We start from the raw sequence: 24,417 nt of genomic DNA, 5'->3' as shown, positions 1-24,417 counted from the left end.
TAGAAATTTTTTTAGCGGATTAGTTAAAACTTACTTCTGTACTCAGTGTTCTCAATAGCTTACTTAGTAAGAGAAATCCGTATTTAACTTGATTTTAATTTTTGCTCTGAAGTTCATCTGTAAGTAATAATGATGAAGGAGCAGGGTAATTTCCTGGGGATTAATGACAGGCTGGGATGAGTTGATGGCTCAGGGCACAGTCATGGGCCATTAACACCAGATGATCATTAATCTCCAGGAAATGCCCTGCACTCAGAAAATGCAATTATTGCTATAATTGGGCAAAATTGGAAAACAATGGGCATACAGATTTAAAAAAACAAAAAACAAAAAAAGAGTGGTACAGTTACAATTAGCACAGAGAGAACTACCCTGAATACCCTGGTGTATTAACCACTCATGTTGCTTAAAATATCTGCCAATATTCCAATTCAGCTTACAATTTATTACTTAGCATGAGACTGAAAATTTTTCACATCTGCTCTAGTAGAGTAATTGCTTGCAAAGTTAAGAGCCTTACTTTCTCAACTATCAGCACTGTAACCACTAGCTGCATTTCCAGTTTCCTACCTGCTACACAGAATTTCATGATATTAAGTACTAATTTTACCAGTCTGTGCTGTTAAAGACATGATGCCCCTAGAAAAGGCCCACATTGGCTAACTGTTCACCTTTCCCTCCTCCGCCACAAAGCTATCCCCATGGAACTGTATACTGCAGCCTAATTAAAAATGAGAATTCTTCAGTTAAAGCATCTTTGAAAAATAGTCTTGCGAAACCGGTTTTCCCCCTTACCTTCAATATCCTTTATTTCAAATAAAGGCATGTTTATAGGAGAGGGCTAAGAAAACCTGTCTGAACTTAAAACGTTCAACAGGTGCAACAGTATGTTCACAATGAATTAAAATCCCATAGCGTGGTCATGAAATATTTCTACAATCTATAAACAGTGCAACTACTTCTTCCCTATAATACATCAGAGAATGACCTGCTTCTTTTCCATCGTAATACATCACAACCCTGTTTTAAACATGCCTGTGACATTCTCCTTAGTTTTTAATAGTTTTCAAGCTACCTCAGAAAGACATTACCATATTCTGTGTGTTATTTTCTGTCCCTCAGTGGAATAGCAAAGAGTTGTTTTGTGGTTGGTGGAGAACTTTTTAACAACAATTTTCTGTCCCTCAGTGGAATAGCAAAGAGTTGTTTTGTGGTTGGTGGAGAACTTTTTAACAACAAAGTCCCACTTCTGCAAACACTTACACATGTGCTTAACTTTACTCATGCTAGTAGATCACTGAAACAGGGGACCTAACTTGAGAAGTAGAACAACAATTTAACATTAGAAAACAAGTTAACTATAACCAGCAGAATTTCTTGATGAATAATAACTTCACAATAGAAGAATTAATTGAGTCTTCCTTCTTTCTTTAAAACACAAAATAAAGCAAATAGTTTGAAAAAATCAAGTCACTCGTGTCATATATTCAGTCTACCAGATATTTTTTTAAATGGGTAATATGCTCTACACTGGAAAATAAATACAATGGTACAGAATTCCTTTTTTGTAGCAGGAGCAGTATATAGCAGCTCCAGCAACATACACCGGGCTATCGTGTTTGCTGCATTGGGTCCTCATACTATAGTGGACTATGATGTGCTGCTTGCTGCCCTATGGGCCTTTTCTTTGTTGCACTGGTAAAGATACTAGAGATAGATTAAGATAAAGAGAGAGGGAGAGAAAAAGAAAGGCATACCGAGAACTTCTATGCTTTTGTAGGAGCCATTCTAGCTCACTCTATACAAACTTGGAGTGCTTCTGGAGAAACGTAAATAAATAAAAGAATTTTTGAAAGGAACAGGTGTGATAAAACATTAGGCGTTCACCCTTTTAGGTTTACCTGAATCTCCAGACAAGGCAGCTGTGCTTTTACTTCTGGCCAGGAATGAATGTGTGGGCATCAGCAGTCTGCTAACAATGCTCTTCTCCAATGCACTGAGATTTAGACGGCGAGCTGAATATGCACCATAGAAGCAAGAGGTTAGATCAGACACGTTCTACAAATCACCATACATTGCAGAAGACGCCTCAAAATACTGCACCCAGCCATAGAGGGGCATCTTCAAATTATGATTCAGATATTAAGAGCACATAGGTCACTTGTATATTTTAGTCATAACCCACTTTACTGATTCTAACTGTAAATTTTAAACATTTACTCTCTTTGCACTTCTTTTTTGTTATTTTGCTGACATAATATGCTAAACTGCTACCAAGTCCTAATATTTTGTTCCTATCCCCAACTACTGTACATAGATTTTAACGTGTTTTTTGTTCCCATACTTTTCTAGACATGGGCAATTACATATACATTAAAAAAAGAGGGAAGCCTGTCAATAATATTAGAAAATGTGTCGTTTGCTAGCTAGAACAGAGAGAATACCGTCATAATCCTTACAAAAGGATTTTCTGGTTAGGCCCCTAGCATTTCTCAAAAATCTCTTTGGTCCACTCTCAAATGGGACCACGTTTCCCTTAATTATGTATACAGAGACCAGATACTGCAGTGATGGGCATATCAGAAGTTATTACATATACATTGGAGACTACTGATCAATAAATCATAATCATTTTAACACTGCAAGTAATGTCAGGTTTTATTGCATCTAAAACATCCATTCACCATAATTTGGTTTTAGGGGTAGCAAGCAAGATTGCAACTTGAATTCATTAGGCCTGGTCTCTAAAATGGTAACCAATTGCCAGACTTACACTGGAGACTGAGGTATTTTTTTAAATGTAGAGGGTCAACATTATTAATTAAAACCCTGAACTACTCTTAATCCACTTTGCTCCGGGTCCCATGAAAAGAGGGGCTGATCTTAATAAGTATTATTCTACGAGAGTTTAATTTCCTCAGCTGCCCTCAAGCACTGATTTTTTGTACCCAAAGCTGCTCTCCTGAATTCTGCTAACACAAAAGTGGCACCACTATAGAAATATAGGTCTCACAAAAACAGCAGGCTGTTTGCATAAGTGTCCTTATATAATGAACTACTGCAAAAGCTCTTTTCGATTAATGGAACTATTTCGAGGCTTGCACAGATTACACAAAGTACAAAATACTCTAAAGAGGTCTCCATTAACGTACACTAGGTATCATTAAGCTTGCATTTCGACAATGAGGAATAAACCATAGAACATAATTATTAAACTGAAGGGCAGAAAATCATTTTGTTTCCCCTCTGAGCCTGTATGTTCTGTGTGTCCATTATTTTAGCTACTATGCAAGACCAGGGATTTGTTCACTGTCTCTTAATCTTTAGAAATTGAGTTTGATTAACTGCATGCTAGCAAAGTACAAGTTTGAGGGAGTTTAAAAGTTGAGGCTAAAGAAATATTGTCACCATAATTAAATCTGAGCAAAATCCCACAGACTATTATGTCAATGCAAAGGGCACTCACGTGGTCAGAAGAGCAAGTACTAGACACAAAATCGGGACCTACTCCTGATGAGCACTTACTTTCAAGTATAGTACTTACTACTACCATGTGTAGTCCTGTTGATCTCAACAGGGCTACACACACAAACATTACCCTCAGTGGTAAGGTTTTGTAGGATCGGGACCTACGAATCCATAGTGAAAAGCGCGCACACACACTGTAACAAAGTGGTCTGCCCCTTTATAGGCCAGGGCGTCTGGGACTAGCCAGCCCTGTTTCATTATCAGACCCATCCGAGAAGGGCTCAGGTGTTCCCAATAAAAAGGCTGAGAAGATTCAGTTGATGGGGCTGTGGGAAGGAGGTTGGCTCCTGTAGGGTAGCACTGGAGCAGAGTAAAAGGCCTCTGGATCCTGACAGCCTGCTTTGGTAGGGAGTTTTGTGGTACTTTGTTGACTTTGGTTTGAATTAACAAAAACTGTGTCCTGCAGGAAGGGCTTGAAAGATTTGCAGCAGAGCATCAGTCCTCCCTGGGCTGGGGAGACAGGCCAGCATGCTTGCACATGGTGGAGATGCTGGGGAAGGGATGGGCCCATGGAACTGAGACAGTGGCTAGCCTGAGCCCAGACCAGGTAAGGCAGCCCTGCTACATACATATTGACAAATAAAAACACATACCATGCCCACTCACTCATGAGGCCATGTTATAATCAAAGTCTTTTGAGTATGTGGAGACCCAGATTTATTCTCCCATCACTGCATAGGGGAGCTGCATGTAGAACTCTCTCATCCCTTAATCAATCAGAGAATACAGACTCCCCTCCCCGAAATGCACTTCAGAACACGTTTCTGCACAAAGGAACCAAATATTTGTGTTTACCACCAAAATTATAAGTCAAATAAACACTGTCTGTAGGGAGGGTACACTAGAACTGTATACATTTATTTAAGCAATTCTGTAGCTTAATAGTTTGATTCTTATTAATTGTACATTTTTGGTATGTTAGAAAATGGTGAATGATAAATTTACTGTATAATTAATTTTTGCATGATTTGTGTCAAGCTGCATTAGGATATTAACTGGAATTACATTAAACACACAAAACAGCATATCACATTTATTTTTATTAAAACAACCTTACATGTTTTGGAAACATAAACTTCTCTAATCAGAACATGTTTCCTATTTACAACTAAATGATTTATTAAACGGAGGGATTAACTAATTGTTTCAGGTCAGCCTGGGAAAATTTTCAAATGTGCCTAAGTGAAAGTGACTGGAGCTTAAGTTCCAACTTGCCTGACTCTCTTGAAAATGAGAAAACAGTCTCCCAAATCACTTAGGGTGACCTATTGTGCCATATTTATAAAGCTTAATCTCAATAATTAGATGTTTTCTCCCTGATTCAGACTTTGTATGTAGAAAAGCAGACTTTAACTCAAAGTTTTTGATAGAGACTCACAGATTCAGCATATTTATATTTGATTTAAATGATTTAAAAGATTATAAGTTTAGGCCTTAACATATTTTTTATCAAGTTCAGATTTCATTTTAAATGGGTTTATTTTTTAAATGAAAAACATTATAATTTAAATAAAATTAAAAAATCATTTAATCAAAACATCTGATTTAAATTTAAAAATCCCATGCTTTAATTTTTTTTAATAGATTTTGATCCACTCTGAACATGTATTTGTCTTAAAAATCATGAGATGTAAAAAAATCTCATGATGCTGTGAGGCCTGACGTCTGCTTTTTTGAACGTTTGGGGTTGGCAGTACAGGTCATCAGTTTTTCAATAAAAGAAGTGGAGGAATTGGAAAGGTTTATGCTTTCGAACTTCATCTTGGATAGACCCATGAAGAGGCCTCTCTTCTTGTTTTCTTTGCCCCCCAAATAATTGTTTTGAAAGTCTTGAAATAAAAAGTTGCTTATGCTTTACGCAAGAGGTGGCTAACCTTTGACACTCCCTCCCCCCCGAGGATGCATTGGCAACTTGCCAGGAGACCAAAGACCACATCTGGTTTTGCATAAAATTGAGTTGATTACATCTACCCTCTCTTCTAATTTGGAGCTGCAACCTGTGTAGATTACAGGTCTGAACAGTTAAAATGCCTTCTTAGTGTATGCGCAAGGTGCCTCACGTGACGTGTGACCAGGATTCATAACTGAATTTGGTCCGCTGGTTGGATCATTAGCTTCCCCATCTTGGCCCGGGTACTGATCAGGAGTACACTGCAATGTGAACGCTGATCCATGCCCCTGCGGTATTGTACTGCATGCTGGGACCTGTAGTATCCAGGACCACATCTCTGCATTAAAGAAGGTGGCTGCAGGCCTCTTTTTGCAGCTCCATGAGCCACGTTAGGCCCAGAGGCCACAGTTTAGTTGGCCGCTCCAGCTAAACTTTTTACCCTAATGGCTTTCATAGAAGCTCTGAATATAAATAATTTCAATATGAGATTAACCTAGGCTACAAAATTCCGGAGAGTTTTAGTGCAGGTTTCTGGTTTACACCCATCAGAGAGATTTGGAGGAGGTTTCAGAACCAAGGTCCAATTTTTAAATATTCACACTATTTAAATAGAAAAAAGTGCCACTCTAGTTTGCTCAGCCTTTTTTAATGCTGTCAGAAGCTCAGTTTATGTTAAATGGGATCTTGAGACTTAATTTATCTAGCAAAAAAGATGCAATTTTCTTAAGCATCTCTGGTATCAAATTTAGTTTAAAGACTCTGTTACTTGTAAATCAACATATTTTAATGGTTATATCAACCAGTGAGAATGCACCTTTCTTTAGAAAATAACTGAAGTGCAAATGAAAAAGTGGATTAAAATTAATTATTTAAATTGAGGTTTTCCACTTGGTGGTTTTAAATCACCTTGATTTAAACGAATCCACCCTATAAATGTTGGGTTCTTTTTATTTTGAAGAAAAACAATTTCAGAGAGGATGGCCTTGCAAAGCAAAGAATGTGTAACTTCTACAGAACCTAAAATAACATCCAGTTAATGACGTTTTCCTTGAAGAACACTATCTAATTTTCTTAAATGTCTCTTGCATCGACTCCCTTGTTTGAATTATGTTAATTATTCATGTTTAGTGCAGGGATTTAAACAGCTGAACCTTTATAACAAACAAGAAAGTACAGTTTGAAACCCATTTTAGCTGCCTGACTAGTTTTAAAACTGTAATAAAAAGCTGCACAATAATGCTGAACTTGAAAGGGAATGAATAAATTATTTAAAAAAGTCTTATGGGCAAAGTTAGATGTCCATTAATGAAAACCTTTTTCTTAGTATGAACTGAAAAGTCCCCTGTTCTTCAACCATTTAAAAGATACTACGTAACAGAAGTCATGTCCTTGGTGGCAGATATAAGCCACCTATGATAAGCTCATCATACTCCAGTTCCAGGCATCATGCTTAGGATAAGGGCAAAATCTGCCTGGGTGCACTGAGGAAGATGATGAAGGAGCCTCTTCTTTCTCTTGCACAGCACAGTTCTTTTAAGAGCCTTTCTTAAGAGCTAACTGGAGCGGCCACTCCGTGACTCTAAAGTTAGGGGCTCAGCTAGGTTAGGGTGGAGCCAATGCCTTGCATACCTGCTAGCAGGCATTAGTGGAACATTCACTAACTTTTTTCAAAATCAAATTTAAAGAGACTTATATACAGGACGCCAGTGTTGCCCTGTCCTCTGAACACATCTGTAAGTGTTGGCAAAGGGCATAAGGGCTAAGCTATGGCTCTTTTAGTGTTCAGGCAGAGCAAACACTGCCTCACTGTTTAGGGTTTTAGCTAGAAGACCCTATGCAATAAACTGTATGGGATGGTACTTATTAGACTAGCTTGATAGGATGAAAGGCTTTGTCAGCCCTGAAGAGATTTGAATCTGTGATTCCAAGGAGTCTAGTATTCACACCTGAGCCCTGAAGCACTACACCTTCTTGCCTGGAGGATTTATTAGGTGAAATGTCTCCACACTGGGGTAATGTACTCAGGGCTGGCTTTAAGCACCGTGGGGCCCGATTCAAAGGAGCTGCCGCTGAAGTCCCGCCGCTGTCTTCGGCGGCAGCTCAATCACTGCTGCGGAGGAAGGACCCTCCGCCGAAATGCCGCCGAAGACAGCGGCAACGATTGAGCTGCCGCAGCCGACAATGCCGGGACTTCGGCGGTAGCTCAATTGGCTGCTGGTGCCTTCGGCGGCACTTCTGCGGCGGGACCTTCCTCCGCGGCAGTGATTGAGCTGCCGCCGAAGACAGTGGTGAGACTTAGGTGGCAGCTCCTTCGGGACGTTGCAGGGCCCTCTTAGGGGCACGGGGCCCGATTCTGGGGAATTGGCTGAATCGCCCTAAAGCTGGCCCTGAATGTACTGTATACTATAGGGCACCCAACACCACACAAACACATTTATAAAAGGCACCTGCTGATCACAGGTTCATTGAGAAATAGATATGAGGCCTAAAAACCATGTGCCTTAAGAAAATTCTGAAGTAACAGTAATACTTGGCACTTGTACTGGTTCCGAATGGAAAGTCAACATTTACCAGCAGTTTGCCAACAACACACAGTGGTATCAGAGATACAGCAGTATTGCCTTATACTTAGCACAGGAAAGTCACATCTGAGATAACACCAGGTGGGAGCTGTTGGTAAATGCTGTGGGGAGGGGGTTATGGCAACTACTACGTACAGTTCTTTGTATTCTCAAAGGACTGTACAAACCTCAATCAGAAGTCTGGATAGTCCTGTGAAAACTCACTTTTTGAAGAGTCTTGTTTCCTTTATTTTAATAATTTATTAATGAGGATAATATAGCTTAGTCCTAACTTTTGCAGAAGTACTACATCTCTGCACAGTCCTGTAGCCTCGTTATCCAGCCTGTCAGTGGCACTATATATAAAATCACCACCGAAAAGAATGTATTAGCCTTTTCAATCTTTTTAAAACATTAAGACAGAGTCGAAAAGTAGATAGATCACTGAAATGAATATGCTCCATTATCCACAAACCCATACAATCGGTTGTGACCACAGGCGCAGTGGGCAATATTCCACATAATCATCATGCACATTCCACTACTGCCACTGTTTTGTCATAATCCCTCAACAACACCCTACAAAACAGAGCCATCACTCGTAAAGAACGGCAACAGTAAATGCAAAAAATCTGAAAGGATAATTAATATTGACCGGGTTTCAATCGCTGTTGGAAGAAACTATTGTTCTGGAGTTACACAATTTCCTAAAACTATGACATACTTCCCCCCAAATCAGCAACCTCAGCAATTATTTTAACCAACAGGAAAGAGTTTACTGCTATTGCCCTCAAATCTTATCAATATGGTGTGTAGTATTAAACATATAGAAACAAACAGAAGTTATATACAGAATCATGCGTACAAATATGCACTCATTGCAGGACATTTTGTTAAAGAGATAAAGATAATGAGGCTTTCCAAATCAGTTTCATGATATAACTAAAACTGTATTCTTTAAAATATCTCTATATTTTATATATATATTCTGCGCTTATATACAACAATTCAAATTTGGGATGAAATGCAGGACGTCCCTTTTGTCCTTTGCTGGAAAAGGGAAATGATCCCTTATAGAACATTTTGTCAAAAAGCTTGGTCCATTTCTTTTCACATGAAGTTATCAAAGTAACTTATTTTATAAAACTCATTTAAGATGAACTTTGTCTTATAAATTCTCACAATTTAATATTGCATGTTGTGCTGTTGATTAAAAGTCTGATTGTTAATCTTGTTTGCAGATCTGAAAATATCAAGGCATTTCTTCCAACAGAGCAACCTTCTAAAGCTAAAGGAACATAGCAAATCAATAAACAGACATTGTATGAGTCATATCTAACTGCTTAGTTAAATTTAAAATAAATCAGCAACATGAATGTACTAACTTCTTAAAAGCTTTGTGAAACATGTTTCCAGAAGTTCAAGAATTGGAACCAAAGTACAAATGAAAAGCAAAAAGGGCAGCATGACTCAACGTAAATAAATGTATAAAAATAAAATGGTTACATGCGCTATGGAGAGATGTGTTGTTTCTGTAGCTGCCACTCATTTACTAAAAACCTGACAGAAGCACTGCTTTTATCACTTGCTAAATGAAATCATTCAGGCAAGTTCTGATCTTTGAAAAATATAGTTCTTCTTGCAAAGAGAATGTTCATTTACTTCTTTCAACCATTTGAAGTCTTTTCATTCCTCTTTAAATAGAGTGCAGAAAATGACTACAAATGCTTACTGTATCTGCAGAGATTGTTAAAAACAATGAATCAATAAAGAGCACTTTTCTCTCTCTCTCTTTCTTTCTTTCAACTGTACCTCTGTCTGGAGAATTTAGTAATGTTGCAGATGAGGAGGAGAGCCGCTTGTTAATGACTGGATCAACATGTTTCGAGAGGTTCATTGTTGAAACAGACCGCCTGTCTGGATCTAAAACAAATGGAGATAATGCTAATTGACAGCCCACATGCAATAATGCAACTTCCTAGCACACTAACGGGAGGAGAATATAGGACTAGAGAATTTCTGCTCCATCACTAAAACTTTAAAAATAGAAAGGACTTCTCAGTGGATATTTTACAGATGACTTAAAGACTTGGCACAAGACTATTTAATTTAAATTGCAGGTAAATAAACTGATATCCTGGATGTTTTTCAATCAATCAAGCTGTGATCCAAGGTTTCAAATGGAAGATCTGAATGGGCAGCTAATAAACAAGATGAGATTTTAATGTTCACTTCACTGCACTTGCAGATAGGTTTTGCTCTAGGCTCAGATGAAATGGAAAATTACAGGGAATCTGTATCATATTTAATACTCTGGTCCATCTTTTCAAGACCATGTTATAAAGCAAGAAAGTCCTTAGCATCACTTGAATCACAGATGATATTCAGCAGGGTACTGTTATGACCCAGGAGATCAATATCCAGAACATATAAAAATAGAAGATAAAGTAAAGGAGGAAGAAAGCTAGCACACAAGACAAATGAGGGTGGGCACAAGAGGAATTCAAAGATAAGGCTAAAAGCCAAAGGGTTCTGTAGAGGTAGTATACTCCATATCAGAGAAAGTGATTTTTCCACCTACACTGTTCAAAGACAAAGCTAGTCAGTCCTAAACTGCATGTGATTTAATAGACAAAGAAAATAAATGCTACGTAGAAGACTAAAAAATATTTGTAATACACATGCTCTGTATATGACACCAAAGGGCTTTATTTTGCCTTTCTTTATGCTTTGTGGCTTTCAGAATGCAGCATCACCCTCCTGTTCAAGTGATGCAATATCAGCATTCCCATCCTGCTAAGAATGTGATAGATATTTCAAGAGTACGGAAAAAGTGATTGTACACAATCCAAAGAGGTTGGCAATAGCAGAAGAAAATGAAGAACTAGGACAAAAAAAAGCAATGTATAGGCATTCTCTGCTCCAAAATATTTTTTGGGAAAATGAGTGTATAAATTAAATCTCTTCCAAGGTAGATTTTTGTTTGGGAAACTGACAATTACTCACAAGAACAGTAGAAACTCAGTTCCGCTCTTGCTTAGACTTATGGCCCCAATTCATCAAAGCACTTTAAGCATGTATTTAAGTTCATCCATAGGCACAAAGTCCGTGGATGTGCCGGGGCCGAAGCACCCACGGGAAAAATATGACGGGTGCTGAGCACCTATTGGAGGCCCCCTATCAATGCCTATCCCTCCCCCAAGCACTTCCAGCCCAGTGATAAGCCTGCCAATCAGCGCCTCCAACTCCGTCCCAGCACATACTGCCTGCCACGGATCAGCTGTTTTGTGGCATCAGGAGACGCTGGGGGTGGAGGGGGGAAGTAGGGAGGAGTGAGAGCACAGCGCGCTCGGGGGCGGAACTGGGCGGGAAGAGACAGGGCAGGAAGAGGCAGGAAAGGGGTGGGGGTGGCAGCAGGGGTGGGAAGAAGCAGGGTGGGGTAGGGCCTTGGGTGGAAGGGATGAAGTGGGGGCCTGTGCAGAGCTGTGGGGAGCTCCCCCAGGCAGATTAGAAACTCGGTGCCTATGAGTTCATCATTAGGCTGCAAAGCACTTAGACCCAGATTTTAAAGGTATTTAGGCACTGCTGCACTCAGTGTTGCAATACCTAACAAATTCAGGAGCCTAGGTCTCATTTTCAAAAGGGATTTAGGTACTTAGGAACCAAAATCCCATTGACAGTCAATGAAGTGTTGTAGCCATGTCAGTTCCAAGATACTAGAGACACAAGGTGGGGGAGGTAATATCTTTTATTGGGCCAACTTCTGTTGGTGAGAGAGAAGCTTTCGAGCTACACGGACCTGAAGAAGAGCTCTGTGTAGCTCGACAGCTTGTTTCTCTCACAGAAATTGCTCCAATAAAAGATATTACCTCACTCGCCCTAAATCCCTTCTGAAAATGAGACTTAGGCTCCAAAGTCAGATAGGTGTTGCAATGCTGAATGTAGTAATGCCTAAATACCTTTAAAAATCTACGCCTTAGTACATAATGATTTCCAGTCAAAGTCAATGAGAGTTTAACAGGTCCTTAATTGCTTTGCTGAATCAAGGTCTATATGTCTAAATAACCTTGACAATACTGAAGAGGACATTTTCTCAGAGATTATCTACGCTTGAGTAATGCTTTCATTATACTGAGTACATCAACATTCGATATGCATGTTACCACTCACATATATGTAAACATAGTTGTTGTGGACAAACTGGTTGTGCATGAAAATCCCCACTAACCATTAATGTAGGAGTTCCTCATACTAGTGGTGGAGTATAGAGGACAGGCCTTGGGGATGAAAGGGAAAAGGATTTTTTTTAATTTGATTTTTCATCCACTGTCACAGAGCAATTGGTTTTATCTTTTGCTTTATATAATCTCAGCAGTTTCAAAGAGAGCCTGGATGTTCACATGGATAACAAAAATATCCAGAGTTAGAATCGTTAGTGCTAACTGAAAGATTATTGGAAAAGATAAAACCTCACGTTTCAGAGTTTAAGACACTCCAACCACTGGGAATAGGATGAAACCTTCATGGGGGGCAGATTACCCCACATCTGCCTACTGTGGGATTTCTTGCACCTTCCTCCAAAGGTGGTCAAAAGTTGCTAGTCAGTATTGGAGACAGGATACTGGACTTAATGGGCATTGAGTCTGATCTAGTATGGCAATTCCTATGTTCCTTGGCAGCTCTCCAATAGCAATCTCTATGCATGGGTGCAGTGGAGAACTAAGACCTAATACCTTGTTTCTGGTGATGTGAGAACACAGTATATGCCGTTACACCAACAGCGTACACATGTAGCTGCCACAGAGGATGTGTAAAGAAAGCATAAGAAGCATTTGGGAGATGAGAAACACAAGCAGAAAGAGCATCTACTCGAGAAAGTCTCTCTTAAATCAGTCCTGCCATCCAGCCCTCATAAATCCATGCAGTCCGTGAAGACTATTCTTCAATGGATGCCATTCACTTGGAAGAATTCTGTGTGAATGTCAGTTGCATACAAAACCTGTCAACATAGAATAGGCCAATCACCATTTGTTGGCTAGAGTTGTGGTAACATGTTTAAAAACATTATTTGAGCAAAAATTGCAGCCAATGCAACTGACTTGCTGCTGAGAAGCGAAGCAGAATAAAGATAAATAAATATCTGTCACATATGGTATGCAAAAGGTAAAACAAAGCCAAAATAGCACCCAAAATATGTACTCAAATTAGATCTCATTGCATTCCAGAAGATCATTTTTAAATGGTTAATATTCTTTGTAAAATTTAACCCAAACCAACATGATACAATATACTGTACACTGTATACAGTAGTTTAGTGAATTGTGCCAAATCCTTTAAGTCAGCTAGTAATACTTCTCTGTACTTAAAAAAAACCACTGGGGGCTAACAACTGTTCTAGTCTATGTAGTATGATGTTAAGCATGCACTGTCTCTAAGTGATGTTGGTTTAGAGGTCATCAAGTAGTTACTAGTCCTATTTCTTGAGGAGCTAGCTACACATGGAGGAATCAACAAACCACAGTGATTTATGTACCGGGTTTCCTAGCACCACCCAGAGATCTGAAGTGGTGCTCCAGGCCTGCTAAATCGAGAAAGGTGAATGATGATTCAACAAAATAACCTAGGGACAGAATGCAAGACAAATGATTTTTCAAAATAAAGAAAAATAAAAAGTAAATGAGTTATACAAAGATAAGCAAAGCGAGAAGAGGAACATTTTATGGAAAAATAACTGTTTACTGAATTTTACAGTACAATAAAATAGATGTAATCTGACTTTTTCTTGTCCTTTTTTGGTGACCAGATTGGTAAACACATTATTTCCCTCTAGGTAAAAGAATGCAATACTTAAAGTGTATGCATTAAAGGGAGAATAGATTTCTAATATATATCCACCATTTTCTGGTGCAAAAATCCATCAAGGACATATCTGAATTCTCTTCTTCAGTTTGAGGCGTACCGTAACAGGGTACATACACATTATTAATCAGTAAATGCAGTTTCATTTAGAGAAGACAGTTATGCGATAGATCTTCAACCTATAACTTATTACACTTTATGTTTTGCCCACTTCCAATTTCTCAATATCCACCAAACTTTCAGTGTTCCTGTTTTGCCAACTAAGGTACTAAATATAACACAGCAGGTTTCAAAGAACATTTTCCCTTCCTATTTGTATTTTCAGCTTAAAATTAGTATTTTATAATTTCCACCAGAAATTCTTAAAATAATTTTCTCTTGCTGTCCTATGGTACCTAACACTTCCAAACAGTAACTTGTATTTGATTAGTGACACAGCGCATGCACACACACATAAGTGCACACAAACACTAGCAAAGCAGCAGAAGTGAGCAGTTTTAGATATAGATGGAGTTACCGGGTTAGTCAATTCCTCAGTGATGTTTAAGCTTTAGCTGAATTTCCCCTTGCTCCCTCTTAGCCAAGCAGAGAGTTAAAAAAACCATGCCCATCTTCAAAACAATGCTAGGATCACGAATAAAGAACTTGAACTAATTAACACTGCATTACCTTCTTCTTTATGGGAACAAAGTATATCATACAGACCGGGAGCTTGGATGAGAAACTGGATCTCCCCCTTTACCTGTATTATTAATGCTGCTGCTTCTATGAATGGATCCTCCCCAGGACCACCTGTTTTGCTTTTGTTTGGGCTTCTGGCTCCTCTCGATTGTACGGCGTACAACAGCTTCATGTCGTTCCTGCAGCACAACAGGAGAATGTATGAATATGTTTGGATGCTGCTGGGTTTTTAAAGAATATTTGCATCACACTGCACACTGACTTCCACCTGGACAAAATGTACTGGTCATCTTGGAGTCAAATGCAAATTGATAGGCAATGCTTCGTGAGAATTCCACTCAAAGAACTGAGCTAACGTCAAAGCAGGGCTTTATGGTAATTACAAAAATGTAACTGTGAAAATAGGAGGCCTACTTGAGACCAGTAACAATGCACGTATTATTTGCATAACAGTAGCTCCTAACTGAAACTGGTGCCCTCTTGTGCTAGGCACTGTACATGAGAGAGTCCCTGTTCTGAATTTCTTACAATCTAAGTGGATGTCTATGCTGCAACCGGAGCTTTGATTGCCGCTTAGGTAGGCATACTTTTGCTAGCTGTAGTCTAGATTACGCAGCTAAAAATAGCAGTGAAGAGGCAGTGGCATGAACCCCAGTGTTGTCAAGCAACCCAGGGCTTGGGCTCGTTTGTACAGCCTGTGCTGCCGCATCTTCTCTGCTATCTTTAGTCATTCTAGCTAGATAAAAGCTAGCCCAGGAACACCCGTATGAGCTGCAATCACACCTCTGATTGCAGTAGACATACTCTACATGGACAAGACAAGCAAAAGGTGGGAGGGAAAGCAGAGAGGTGAGCTCACTTGCCCATGGGTCACACAGCAAGTAGCTACCAGCTCATTCATCATGCAGTTAAGGGGAAACAAATTTATTATTAAATCCACACTTACTGTATTCTCTCACTAGGGTGACCAGATGTCCCGATTTTATAGGGACAGTCCCGATTTTTGGGTCTCTCTTATATAGGATCCTATTACCACCCCACCCCCATCCTCATTTTTCACATTTGCTGTCTGGTCACCCTCTCTCTCACATTCCTGACAGTTTCTGAATTAGGCACTTAGTATTTAACTATGGTTACACTGAATCACTAGCAACCTACTATCAATACTACAGATACCACAATTCATTTTTCTACAGGGTTTTAAATTTTGATTTTCAGGTCAGTTTTGGCTCTGCTGTGTCTTGCCACAGATGTATTTTAAACACACATATTATTGGACCGGGGAGATCAGTTTTGTAGAGGGACCCATAAAAAGTTGTATCAGTGCAGACACAGCTAAAAAAAAAGTTAAGTTAAAAAAGCCTTCCTTTTACAACGTACCCTATATTAACCTTGACTCACATTCCAACCCTATTGCTAATTTTTAAATAACATATTGGTCAATTTGTTGTTAACATCATCTAGTGGAGAGCAAGTTGTCTGAAAGACTCTATGGAATGCCCTCTTACCTTGTCCTCTTCTATTCTCTGCTTTCGTTTTTCCTCTACTGCAGCTCGCCTTTTCTCTTCTTTTACCCTCTGTTCTTCTAACTTCTTTTTGCGTTCCTCCAGGTGTTTTTCATAATGCTGCCGTGCCCTCTCTTCTTTTTCTAACCAGACTGATTCTCTTGCAGCTAAAAGAAAAGTAAAGTAGAAATAAAATGTAAATATACTGTACCGTTTAGAATTGTAACACACAGCCTAGGCTGCTCACGATTGGTTGCACTTACCAACTTGTTTTTTAAAATCATATATATGTCCCAACCGAGCTTTATTAAGTGCTCACAGTACATTTACCTAGGTTGCACACTAATCTGTGTGCTCATACTTCAATTACTGTAGAATATCAACATCAGAATTGGAAATAATGAAACTAATGTCTCAGAAAATTTGACTTATGCAAATGATTCCATGCCACTTTAAAATTCCTGAACTAATATGTATATTGTGTCCCACAGTTAGAGGGGATCCCTCTTACTGTTTCATACACTAGGCCTCAGCGCAGGCAAAAAAGCTATGCTCAGCTGCATTAAGTTGCAAAAGTGAAACTGTAAAAGCAACAGGCCTTTGTTTATCTAAAAGCCTCAGATGATAACACTTCACAATAAAGCTAAGTTTGACACAGGTTCCATGCAAAACTACGGATCACTCTAGATGCGAGAAGCAAGTTCATGCAATTTAAACATGTGACAAATGTAGACTGAGTTCTGTGTTTCAATAAATGCTGAAACCAGGCTAATTTGGTGTGGTTTCAGATTTCATTGTTAACATTTCCAACAACTCTACTCATGATTCCCACTAGCAATAAATAATGAAGGTGTGAGATTCAATTCGATAATAATACATGATAATTTTCTGCATCCGTTCAATTCTAAAAGAATATTAACCCCAATCACCTGCCCACTGTTTATCTAACTGCAGGATAACAGGAGGGTCAATATAGTACTCCAGTATAATAAAGGTGGTTAGCATCGCAGTCTTAGGACCTCATCTAATTCCAGCTGACTTCAGTGGGAGCTGGACTGGCCCTTAATGACCAGATCTATGTCAACAGCTACCTGTTATTCTATGAGGTAACAAATTAGCCACTGGAGAATCAGGAACTAAGGTGACCGTGCCTTAACTTGCTACATATCACTGGTCTTAGAAAGTCCTCAACAGCTTGTTTCAGAAGCGTTCACTGAATCGAATGTGCAATGGAGTTGAACTTAACTCTGCACAATCGACTGACTGTTCATATTTGTCCCGTCCAGAATGTAGGCCCAAAATGGGGTCTGCTTTAAACTGTTACAATCTGATAAGAATGGACTTTCATGACTAGCTGTCATGAAAGTTACAGATCCCAAGATTTCCATTTGCTTATTTTTTTAAATATCCATGACATTTGACAATTTCAGAACTTTCTGCATATTGATGAGCATGTATATGTATGTCTGTGTGTACATATGAAGGTAATACTGCAACAAATGTTATTGAGAATTGTCTGGGAGGCTCAAAGAGTAAACCATCATTGATAACACTGAGGCAACATAGAGGACCAACCCATTGAGCTGTCAGAAAGAGCTTTAATTTCCCAGGGGGTCAGGAGGTTCTCCTTCTAGATTAGAAAAGGCAATTTTTAAATGTAATTAAAACTGTCTGCACAAAAGTTTGTCCCAGGATGGTAACACAGCACATACCTTATTATTTTTGTTAGTTACAAACATATACCAAAAGAAAAAAATAAAAACTATTTACAAGTTCAAAACAACAGCTGTGACTTTTGATTGTTATGATAATTCTATTACTTTTGCTCATCATCATCATCATCATCTCCCTGAGAGTTTTCCGAGAACTGCCAGCAACAAATCATGTTTGCATTCTAAACTTTGTGTGTGTGCACACGTATATTCTCCCTCCCTCTCAAGATCTACAGCTAACGAATATATTGTTTAAGTACATTTCAGTCCTGGAGTCTCCTCTGGATGAAAACAGCTTTTTCCCATTTCAGCTTTTCAAACACTGCAGAGAAAAATGGGTGGCACGTTCTTTTAAATATATAATCTCACTGTATATGCAAAATAGCAGGGACTGTTTTGAATAGGAATGATATTTGCTCAACTGTCACAAGCAATCAGATCATCCTACTGCAAGGATGAGGTCAAAAACATAGCAAGAATAGAAATTGTACAAAGACATTTAGCTGGAATAATTTAATCTACAATAAATTCTACAGCTGTGTGATTAATGTTGATATCAACAGGCTCAAAAAAAATCTAACACCTGTAGATGCAAAATAGCATACAAGACTCAGCAGAATACAAATCTGCAGGACATAAAAATGTATTCTTTTTCTACACTAGCTTGGATCTCTGGGTTGAAAGAAGCAGTTGAATAGCAGAGTAGCAAGAGTGGATAACCCACAGACCAACAAGCTCAATTATCTTTGTTGCAGTCTTGGGACATAACCAAATGTATGCAAAAATAGACCTAGGAATACATTATCTCTTAACTCAGCACAGACGAAACAGTTGCTATTGTAATGAGTACATTTAATCTGGCACATTTTTGAGATATGTGGGTTTAGCCACCTATATGTAGTTTCTTCATCGGCTTGAGGGTCTCATGAACAGATTCTAACAAGAGTCTAAGACATGAAGCCACATTTTGTCTCTGAGTTGAACTATCTATAGTGTATATATATAGGGCCAATCTCCATAATATCTAAGTGCACATCAATAGGGTGGAGATAAAATCTTTAATTCTTAACAAACTGATCTACTTCAAATAATCTTGATAGTGGGACAGCATCTGGGAAAGAAAACCATCCTGTGCCTTGAGCCTTCCAGTAGGCTAAGACAAGATACTTGTGGGACACAGCATGTAGGCATTTGTCTAAACTCTTCTGGGGGAAAAAAAATCTGATTCTGAAGTAGGGAGAAAAAAAAATAATGGAGCAAATACTCTAGCCCCCTTTTTCCTCCCCAAGATGAACAGCAGTCTTTGCTGGTTGACTTCAGCATTGACATTCACTGAGGTCAGCAAAGGACCACCTAAGAGAGAGTTTCTTCTCTTTGTACTGACAAGCTTATTAACAGGCCCTGATGAAGAATGTCTTGTCTGGATAGATAAGTGGACAGAGTACTGAATGGCTCATTAGACCCTGAAGCCATGTCCACAAGAAGTATTATGGAACAATTAAGATGGTTACCCTGGATTCTCTGACCTTTTACAGATGACTCTTGTGATCACTTATTCCAAGGTCTTTCAGGCCTTTTTCTCTATCACATTCCATTTCCGTTCCTCATCTTCAAAGCACTGTGGAATTCTGCTTTGGACTACAGCTCAGTACTTGTAGCCCACATCTCTGTCAATGCCTACTGCCTCCTCTTCTGAGCCATACTCTGCCACCAACTTCTAGCTTAGCGTGATTTTACTCTGAAAATTGATGATGCAAAAACAGCACAGGTGTTGGAAGTAGGATGCTGGGGGTGCTAGCCTGAAGTGGTTTCCATCATATACAGGGTTTACAGGTTGGTTCAATGGCTCTCAGCACCCCCCACTACATAAATTGTTCCAGCACCCCGAAAAACACTATCATATTACTCACTAAATTGGATCTTTTGTGGATTCAGAGTCATACTGACTTACTTTATTGACAAATCTAAGTATTTCTGTTTTTATTTGCTAACAGTGAAAAGCCAACACAGTTAAGAGACACCAAACTAGACGCTATTCCTTCTTGACTCAACAACAGAATAATTACTAAATGTGTACACCTCCGCAAACCCACAGAATGCAATGGGGATACGTAGGTGTCATTATGGGCATAATTTAGAGATTGTGGGGTTGCACAGGTGTCATTAAGGGCACAATTGGGCCTTCATAACTGTTGTTACTGGGGAGGACACACAAGAAAGAAGTAACTTGCCTTGACCATCGGAAGTCAGGTTGAGTTTGTAGGACTGACAGAAAATCTTTTTACTTTAAACTAAACATGTCTGAACTGGAAATCATTGAGACACGATAACAGGGACCACCACCGTGCAATTTAAACAGTCATTTTTTCTATTTCAATGCTACTCTTGTCTTCTCCTGGCCTAAATTCATTGTTTTTAATGCTGTCCTGTAATAATGGGAATGCAACATTCCATTTATGTCCTCAGACTGTAAATCACTTCTTGTAACTCATTACTTCTAGTGAAGCTACTACCCTTTACTTCAGAGTCAGAGACTTCCACTGTCTCCCCTATTTTTAGGTCTCATTTCTATTGCAGTAGTGCTTAGATGCCCCACTCAGATGTTATAGCTAAACAGAAGTTATGGGTTAGATGCAGGAATTACTGAGTGAGCTTCTTGAGCCTGTTATGCAGGAAGTCAGACTAGAAGATCATAATGGTCTCTTCTGACATCAAAATCTATAAACCTAAGATCAGGGTCCCATTGTTCTGTATAAATGCTTATGAAGTCCATTCCTGGCTACTGCATTTACAATCGAAGATAGCAAGGGTATGGAGGGACACGATCAAAATATTATATACATTTATATTTTTAATATAAACAAACAAGTATACATGAACTAGTTCTGATTGCCCCTCTCAAACTATCCTTAAGTAGTTGGCTAATTACTTGCTGATGTCACAGAAGAAATGGGTCTTGAGAAATGGTCTGAAGGAAGACAGGAGGAGTTCCCTATTCTTATTCTAAAAGGGAACTGGAATTTATGGAGATACATACAAAACAAAACTATTTGATCTTTATTTGTTATAAACCTTGAGTTTCTCTTGCTGTCCAATTAAGAGAGAAGCTGGATTCTTTCCTTCTCATGCATTGCTATGTGACTGCATTGTGTCTAATTTAGATTGAGATCGCCACAACTCAAGGATTTTGATTTATATTTCTGTACAGTACCCTGTTGCTTATGGTATTGTATAAATAAATAAAAAATTAAAGATAATCCATTCACTTGCTCTGCAATTCTTGAACAAGTTGAAGAACCTCAGCAGTACCAGGATTCAAAATCTGGGTTCTAGTGGATCATTTTCACCACTGTTTCAAAGCTTTTGAACACACCAGGTGGAAACCTATCTGAATTAAGCTTCTATTCTCCTTGGAACGTGGAAAAGATTTTAAAAAGCACTTAGAGGACTTAGAAGTACAAGTCCCATTTGAAAGTTCCATCTCTTCCCATATGTGTTGGCTTTCATTCAATGAGCATTTAAAGACAAAAAGAACAAGAGTACTTGTGGCACCTTAGAGACTAACAAATTTAAATTTGTTAGTCTCTAAGGTGCCACAAGTACTCTTGTTCTTTTTGCGGATACAGACTAACACGGCTGCTACTCTGAAACCTGTCATTTAAAGACAGGCTTCCAACTGCGCGCTAACAAAAGACTTTCATGGCTTCCAAGACCAGTTGGCTCATCCCTTGTGCCTGGGGCCTGTTTACAATGGCAATACAATGTGCATTGTTTGAGAGAGAGGACTTTAATTTGGTATGCTTGAAAGTACTTCTGGAAGGCCAAGAAAGTTAATGTGGAAAAAAAAACCTTGCCACTGTCTCTGGTACATTACTTGGTACCTTAGCTCCATCATGTGAATAAGTCATAGTGGCAGTAGTCTGGGTTATCCTGTGTGTCTTGTATGTGTATCCTTTCAGGCTCACATTCACAGAAAAATTGAGGATCATGGGAGAAGGAAGAAGTTTGTCCTTGGACATGTTTACCTAGATGTTCCCACTAAAGTACATATTAAACTAAATAAATGTAGCTTTTGTGAAGAGGAGAAAAATATACTTCAGAGAGGCAGAAAATGATGGATATTTGTCCTTTAAGAGTGAAGCAGGAGTAGTCCTTCTTCCCCTGTGCAATTTTAGGCAGATAACTAGACTGTCTGAGGATACTTTGTTTATGGAGGTTGTAGTAAGAAAACTGGCCAGCTGTGACCTGCAGGGAGAGTAAGGGAGATGATGTATTTGAACTTTTAAGATTTGTTTTCTGGGAGCTAGAGGCTGAAAAAAAAATTTCTGCTGAAGTCTTGGGGTAAAGCCTGTACTGCCATATACACTTTCCAGCCACTGCTGGGTGGACACTGAGAATTCCCATTCGTCTTGCTAGCAACACTATCACTTGCCTCTGCCCCGAGGGATAGGGCATTTAAACAACAGAATATGTAAATCCTTAGAAGATGTAACAAAACTCATAAAGATCACGATAATTCTTATAACGATTCTCAGGGCTGAAAAGTCGCCAAGTGAAAGAAACGTACATTAGCAGCAACTTATTATAGCTGGGGTGGCCCAACCGCAGCTCATAAGCCACATGTGGCTCTTTTACAGTTAAAGTGAGGCTTGCGGCGCCCCCCATGCCCTCCCCCGCATTCTCCACCTAGCAGACAGGGGAGGGGAGTTTGGAACTTCTGCCCTGTGGTGGTGGGGAGGGGCCTAGGGGCTTCTGCCAGAAACAACTGGTGCCTGCTGAGAGCGAAGGGGGCACAATTGAAAGGTTTGCCCACCTGAACAGCTTGAGTCATGTTCCTTCCAGGCACACGCCCCTCTTAACGGCCCCTTCCTGCAGCTCCCAGGTGTTACCTCTACGGGGAGAGGCAATGGCAAACAGTTGGCAGTTGCAGGGAGGGCCTGCTGCTTTAGCTCCATGGGGAGAAGCAGCAGCAAAAGCAATGGTTCCCCCTGCAGCTCCCAGCTGTTTGCTGCTGCCTCTCCCCACAGTCACAGCTCCCAGCTTGCCAACTCCAGCAGCTGCCGTGCAGGGAGGGAACCCGGTGGCACAATGTGCTGACCTTCCTGCATCACATGCTGGGGCTCAGGGCCCAAGCCCAGGCAGGTGCCTCCTGTGGGGCTGAAGCCCCGAGACACCCCTCCGCATGGCTGAAGCCCTGAGCCTGGGCAGACGTGACCCATGGGACTGAAACCCCAAGCCCCGAGCCCTGGCAGGTGCATCCCAGCTCTCAAACTTCTGAAGACTGTCATATGCGGCTCGAAGGGTTAGTAAGTTTGGCCACCCCTGGATGATAGGTTAAGAGGATAGGGCTTGAGGGCACATAAAAAATGAGAATTCAGAATAATATAAGAAACATTACAACTGAAGTGGACAAAAACAAAACAACTAAAAAGCCACCTCTTTCCACTAACCACAAAACCCCCAAATCCTCACAAAACAAATAGCTCCTTAATTTTAATAGGAAGTTTGCTAATTGTATGTTTGGCTTGAGAGCCCATTTACCTTGTCAATTGTGGGTGTAAGTGCTAGGTTTTGTAATTTACATTAAATTACTCTTAGAAAACAATTATCCTCATATTCACATATACCCACACTTTTTTCCATAACAGGCTCAATCCCTACTTCTAAATAAACCCATCAATTCTTTAGCAGTGATTGTTCCTAAATTAACTCTCATTAGCACCAGAATAACATTGTCTCAATTGCTTTCACTCCTTCCTGGATGTGTAAAGGAAATTTTTTACAAGAACACGAGGATAAATTTTCTGCATCTCAGCTAAAATTAAATATATACTCCCCCACCCACCCATGGAAAGAAATACTGATCTAGAAGCACATATCGAGATACATATTCATATTTCAAGGGATGAAAAAATTAACATTTCAAAACTCAATTAAAATTTGATTTTCCTATTTTCTCATTTCACACAAGGACTTCCACAAACTTCTTTCCATAGCGCCCTGGGTAGAAGTGCACAGTTTGCACTCCAGTGTAAGAATTAGACACATTTACACATCAATAATATTTAGACTTTGATTGGCAATGCGTGGAATCATGTCACAAATATTGGTTTCCTTCAAAGAAAGTTTCATGATCCTGATTCCATCAAGCAATGCTTATATGTTGAAAAAATAGCCATGGAATCTTATATGTTGAATCCAGAGGGAAAAAACAAACAAACCTGCATTAAAGACTGCACCAAACTAAGGGATAAGGTAGAATGGTCAAGTCATATGATACAAGGCTGCAAGGTAAGAGCATAAAAGCAAATCTCAAAGGTTGAGCGAGTTATTAATAGATACTGCCTGTATGCAAACCAGTATAACTAGAATAGACTATACACAGGAACACAATTGGATCATTATTCTTCCTCCTAACCCTTCTCTTCTCCAATATTGACAAACACTAACTTGGCAAACAAAAGAGATCATATTCTCAGGAGAACAACGTCTCTAATGTTTTCACCTTCCTTTTTAGGGGTCATAAGGATGTTTTGTAGTTTAGCTGAATTTTTAGTGTATTTAAATTTGGTTGTAGTATTATCATCACCCCTCAAAATGACCCATCAAATACAAAAAGTATGTGGACATAGCATTAAAGCTGTGACAGAAAAGGACAAATCCCAGAAACTCACATATTT

At 39.4% G+C, this 24,417-nt stretch overlaps 1 protein-coding gene across 3 annotated transcripts in view; it reads right to left on the bottom strand.

Annotated features, from left to right (window-relative positions):
- MAP7 (microtubule associated protein 7) overlaps positions 1-24,417 on the bottom strand; it is a 188,729-nt gene that overhangs the window by 29,687 nt on the left and 134,625 nt on the right. For all 3 annotated transcript variants that reach the window (XM_054023725.1, XM_054023723.1, XM_054023724.1), the window contains exons 4-7: positions 16,029-16,192; positions 14,582-14,699; positions 9,793-9,903; positions 1,902-2,015 (exon numbers count right to left, since the gene is read on the bottom strand). In XM_054023725.1, the coding sequence (XP_053879700.1) occupies positions 1,902-2,015; positions 9,793-9,903; positions 14,582-14,699; positions 16,029-16,192 (507 nt within the window). The remainder of the gene's footprint in view (positions 1-1,901; positions 2,016-9,792; positions 9,904-14,581; positions 14,700-16,028; positions 16,193-24,417) is intronic.

Source organism: Malaclemys terrapin, chromosome 3 (genome assembly GCF_027887155.1).
Source record: "Malaclemys terrapin pileata isolate rMalTer1 chromosome 3, rMalTer1.hap1, whole genome shotgun sequence".
In the NCBI taxonomy this organism is placed as follows: Eukaryota; Metazoa; Chordata; order Testudines; family Emydidae; genus Malaclemys; species Malaclemys terrapin.
Note: the sequence above shows the minus strand (reverse complement) of the source record. Positions and strands in the feature narration are given on the sequence as shown.